Source organism: Cupressus sempervirens, chromosome 11 (genome assembly GCF_028749045.1).
Source record: "Cupressus sempervirens isolate cs-2001-9-10 chromosome 11, ASM2874904v1, whole genome shotgun sequence".
Taxonomy (NCBI): domain Eukaryota; kingdom Viridiplantae; phylum Streptophyta; class Pinopsida; order Cupressales; family Cupressaceae; genus Cupressus; species Cupressus sempervirens.
This window is the reverse complement of record NC_143128.1, coordinates 606674524-606679304: the sequence shown is the minus strand read 5'-3', so window position 1 is coordinate 606679304 and position 4781 is coordinate 606674524. Positions and strand designations below refer to the sequence as shown.

Below are 4781 nucleotides of genomic sequence, written 5' to 3'. Positions count from 1 at the left end.
CTTCTTTTTCTCCCCTCTCTAAAATAAACTCTATTGCCATGTATATCTTAATTTTAATGAGTCATGCCTATTTGTTAAACATCTCTTGACTTTTCATTAGATTTAGTTAATTTATATTATTCCATGATATATTATATGTTTACTTATATTTATTTATTATTAAATTCTATTTAGAAAGTTAACATACTTTCTAAAAGGGAGGGAGTGAAATGGGATAATGGAGATAAGTAGATAGGATGGGGAGAGAGATATTGGATATGATGTAGAGAGAGAGAGGGGGGGGGGGGAGTGAAATTGAATAATGGAGAGAAGTAGATAGGATGGGGAGAGAGATATTGTATATGATGTAGAGGGAGGGAGGGAGGGAGGGAGGGGGAGGGAGAGAGAGGGAGAGAGAGAGAGAGAGAGAGAGAGAGAGAGAGAGGAAATGATATAGAGAAAGGTATAGAGAGGAGACAAAATGGAGAGAAAACAAGAGGGAGTGAGAGGGAGAAATGAAAAGAATCACATAGGAGGGTAGAGAAAGAGAGATAAAAAGTTATAGGATAGAGAGAAGGGGACACACACACACACACACACACACACACACACACAAAGAGAGAGAGAGAGAGAGAGAGAGAGAGAGAGAGAGAGAGATTCCCTCATTTATTGAAGAATCTTAGTGAAATGGATCCCATTTTCTCTCAAGTGGAGAGGAACAACATAGAGTATCTAAGGAAATTAGCCTCAAATGAATCAAAAGATTAAAAAAAATTCTATTTTATGTTTAGTATTTTGCAGGTTCTAGTAAATGACATTTTTAGAGGTCTATTGGTTAAAATGTAAAGTTGAGACTTTAATTGGACTCTAAAATTTTACAATCAAAGGTTCACTATTTTAGGAAGTAAAACAAGATTCTTATTTTTTCTTTCCAAAAGTGAAACATATTTTGAATATTGAGAACCAAGTCAAAAGTTATTAGCTGGCATGAATAAATTCCTATTTTTTAAAATTTAAATTATTTTATTTTATTACACCTTGATATTTAATTCTAATTCTTATGCCTTTGGTTACTTTTGATTTTTTATGATTAAATATATGTTTTTACATTTTTGAATTTTTTTAAAACTTTTTGGATTCCATACAACTCTTTTGAGTTTGTAAGTTTTTATAAAGTGAACATAGATATCACATGTTTTTATTGATACCACATATTGCTGTTATAACAGATTTAATAATTCTCTAAAAAAACCTTTCTCTCTCTTCCTATAGGTAATGTATATATGACAAGACACTTATAGAGATAAGGAGCTAAAGATTTAACTTTAAAGACTATATTCATCATTAATCAAGCAATAGCAAGTCCCCTTAGCCCTATATATATCATTTTTGTATTTCCACATTAATTTTTCATAGACTATAGTTTAGCGATTTCGATAAATTGTATGAGAAGTATTCCAATGAACACATGAATAAACAAAGCATTTTCTTTAAGTACAATTTTATTCCTTTCCTCTACTTTAATTTACACGAAGACTAGAATGAACATAATGAACTATCAATTTTCCAAACCCTTGCAAAAATTGAATTTCCATTTTGATAGAATTTTCCTTTTTGCACAAAGAACATATAATACCAATAAATGTATACCTTTTATCTTTGTGTGATTGAGATGACAACAAAATTAGGTGAAAATTTGTATCATAGTAATCATAAATATTTATAATGTTTGCATTTAGGTTTAATAACATCCTGTGATAAAAAAAATATTTTTAATATTTTCAGAATATATATTATAGATTTTTTGGAATCTTTTATATTTTCTATGAGTTTTCTCAATTAGGTACCATTCTTTATCTTTAGTAAAATTCAAATTGAGAGTGATTTTTGATGAGTTGTATTTGAAGGAAAATAAATGTGACATACATTTTTTTATTTCAAATCTTTTGTGGCTAGGTACCAAATATTTCTTCTCCATTTTGTGATACAATTTTTGCTATATCATATGGCCAAATAGTGTTTTGGCGTGTTACACAAAAATAAGATAAGATGCATGTCAAATTTGAAGGGAAACAAATGTACATATTCAAATGTCTATCATTTAATTTACAATTTATAGAACCCACTCTTAGAGATATTCAAAATTTACATCATTGCTTTGTTATATAAATTTTAACATATGTTCTGAAAATGATAGCAAAATTGTGAGGAGTACATTATATTAATTCATGTTTTCGGAGTGATATTGTATGTGGGGACCATGTCAAATATACATTAGTTATTTTAATTTTCTTTGTAGACAATGTCGATAAGCAACCACCATGTGTTTAATTTTGCAATATTTCTCCATCTCCACTTGGACATAGTGAGTACCTTCATGTTTTTGATTTACATCTGTGTGAGATGCACACAACAACTATTTTAAGATTGGGGTTTGTAGATGCAAAAATGAATGTATATCGAAAGATGGTGGTGAAAAGTAAAAACTGAACATAGTTCATTGGGACAAAAATTAAAAATAAAAGGTTAAAATCAAAATAAATAAATAATATGTACCATATATTTCTTCTTATTATTAATGTTGACATGTCTTAAAATTCTCAAAATTTACAGATTTTGATACAAGTTTTGACAATGGTGTTATAAATTAGAACCAATATAATATATTGATGTATGTGTTTTCTTCGGGAATACTATCCTCTAATATATTCTTTCAGACATGGTGGATCGACTATTGTAAGATTTGAGTTTTGTAAAAGTGGGGTTGGATGAAGTGTGTACTATGCTAAGATGGAGCACGACATTTTGTTGAGAATTAGATGTTTATGACGAGGCCAGAAAACATGCACATCACGTTTGAATGAATGAAAACAGCGATAAGATAAGATGCACGTCACATTTGAATGGAAACAAATGTACCTGACTAGGGCAAGTGAAATTCCCTTCCAGTAATTAGGGTGAATGCGAAACTACAGAAGAGCAATATTTGTGTAATACTTTCAATGTACACACGGGAAAGGATAAGGCAGGATGATTACAAGATATATGTTTTGAAAATGATATGATAAATGAGAACCACGTTATATTAATGCACTTTTTTGGCAATATTGTTCTGTCTCATCTTAGATGCACAGTGTGTACCTTCATCATGTTCCGTCTCATCTTAGACGCAGTGTGCACCTTCATCTTTTTCATACACATACATGTGAAATGTATGAAATGTGTAGTTTCATCTTTAGTATTTAACTCTGTTCGCGTGGATGCAGTTGGCACTGTCACATTTGAATGAAAACAAGCGTACGTAATTCAGATAATTAGGCCACGTGAAATCCCCTTACGGCAAAAATGCTGTGAAAGGCAGGATGATCACGTCTATAAATTCCCTTCCACCAAATACAAGAGGTAAGGCAAACCTGATAATATCAGTGAGTTAATTGATTGGTGAAAAGTGTGTTGAAAGGCATGGAATTCCAGAAGGCGTCGACTAGGGATGCAAACCTGTTGGTATCAGGAGAGTGGCGTTTGGCGAGTGTGGAGGAAGTGAAGAGCAATCTTGAAGAGATCAAAAGCCAAGGAGTCCTCGAGACGTGGAGTATTCTCCGCCTCTTGGATGGGTGGGTGAAGGGGTCTGGGTATAACTATGAAATTGAACAAGGCTACAAGAGCATCGCCTACATGACCGAGATGCTGCTTCTCAAAACAACCGCATCAAGGCCCTCAGGTAAACAACTTTCATATTATATTTTCTCTTCTCTCTGTTTCATCTCCATTAATATACTCAAAGCTGAGAGGTTAACTTACAAATATATGTGCAGATGGCTCGTTCAATCCAGTCATGTACGAAGGAGTGGAGTTGAGTTTTCAAGGCAGAGAAGCTGCTCTTTTATTGACTGTTGATGATAAGATCACCGAAGTCGTGCACTTCGTTCTCTACCTTTTCGCCAACGATGCAGCACGCCTGGCCGAGCTAGATAAGTTGATCCTCAAGATCAAGGAGAACTTGGGCTGCGACTGCTAAGAAAAGATAGACAACTTGCCATCTTTTCCCTCTCTATGCTTGCTTCAATGTGCTTGAGTGCCCTTGCTTCTACAGTCCTTCAACCTCTTATATCCCATGTATACCAACTCTTAAATATCATGTCCTGTCATATTCCTTCCTTACTATATCTATGACCTATATCTAAATAAATAAAATTTAAGATGGCATCTACTTTATCTATCAACTTATTGCCCATTCTAGTTTTAATAATGAATATTAATCTTTCCTTTCCAATTTCTTATTTGTTTATGAACGTATAGATATTTCTTTTTCTTATATATTCTACTCTTGCTGTAGATGTGTGTGAGATGAAGACACACATAATGTTTATGATGTCGATCAGTATTATTGTAAAATACATAATATAAAAAATTGTGATAAATCTAGATACTAAATGTCCACCTTCATTATATAAAATAGTTATGTATTCTTCAACAGAAATCTTGTGGAATGTCGTTTTTATATATTGTACAAACCAAAAGATGATTGCTATAATATTTCATGTTGTAAGGAGTGTATTCACTACATGAATGCCACATAAAAAAGCAGCCAAAAACCTGAAAATGTCACACATAAAAGTGAAAGTCAACTTCATAAAAAGTATAAGCAAACCTAAATTTCCCATCCATTCATAATGATGATGATAAGTATAATGATTCAACCATCTTGTTGACAATGGTAAGCAATATACATGAACAATGATTTTTTTAAACAAAGTAAAAAGGTGTTGAGTATACGATATAATACATGAGCATACTCATAA

The 4781-nt window shown here is 32.3% G+C and overlaps 1 protein-coding gene across 1 annotated transcript; it reads left to right on the top strand.

Annotated features, from left to right (window-relative positions):
• The first annotated feature begins 3366 nt into the window (after positions 1 to 3366).
• On the top strand, positions 3367 to 4202 carry LOC149531145 (uncharacterized). Its single transcript, XM_089810606.1, has 2 exons — positions 3367 to 3700; positions 3795 to 4202. The coding sequence occupies exons 1-2, from the start codon at positions 3442 to 3444 to the stop codon at positions 3995 to 3997; spliced, it is 462 nt and encodes a 153-aa protein (XP_089666732.1). The 5' UTR covers positions 3367 to 3441; the 3' UTR covers positions 3998 to 4202.
• The last annotated feature ends 579 nt before the right edge of the window (positions 4203 to 4781 follow it).

Bases quoted from the DNA above. Each gene is read 5' to 3' on its own strand.
- LOC149531145 (XM_089810606.1), top strand. From the start codon at position 3,442: ATGGAATTCCAGAAGGCGTCGACTAGGGATGCAAACCTGTTGGTATCA. The intron at 3,701-3,794 runs GTAAACAACTTT...ATATATGTGCAG, and splicing joins AACCGCATCAAGGCCCTCAG to ATGGCTCGTTCAATCCAGTC.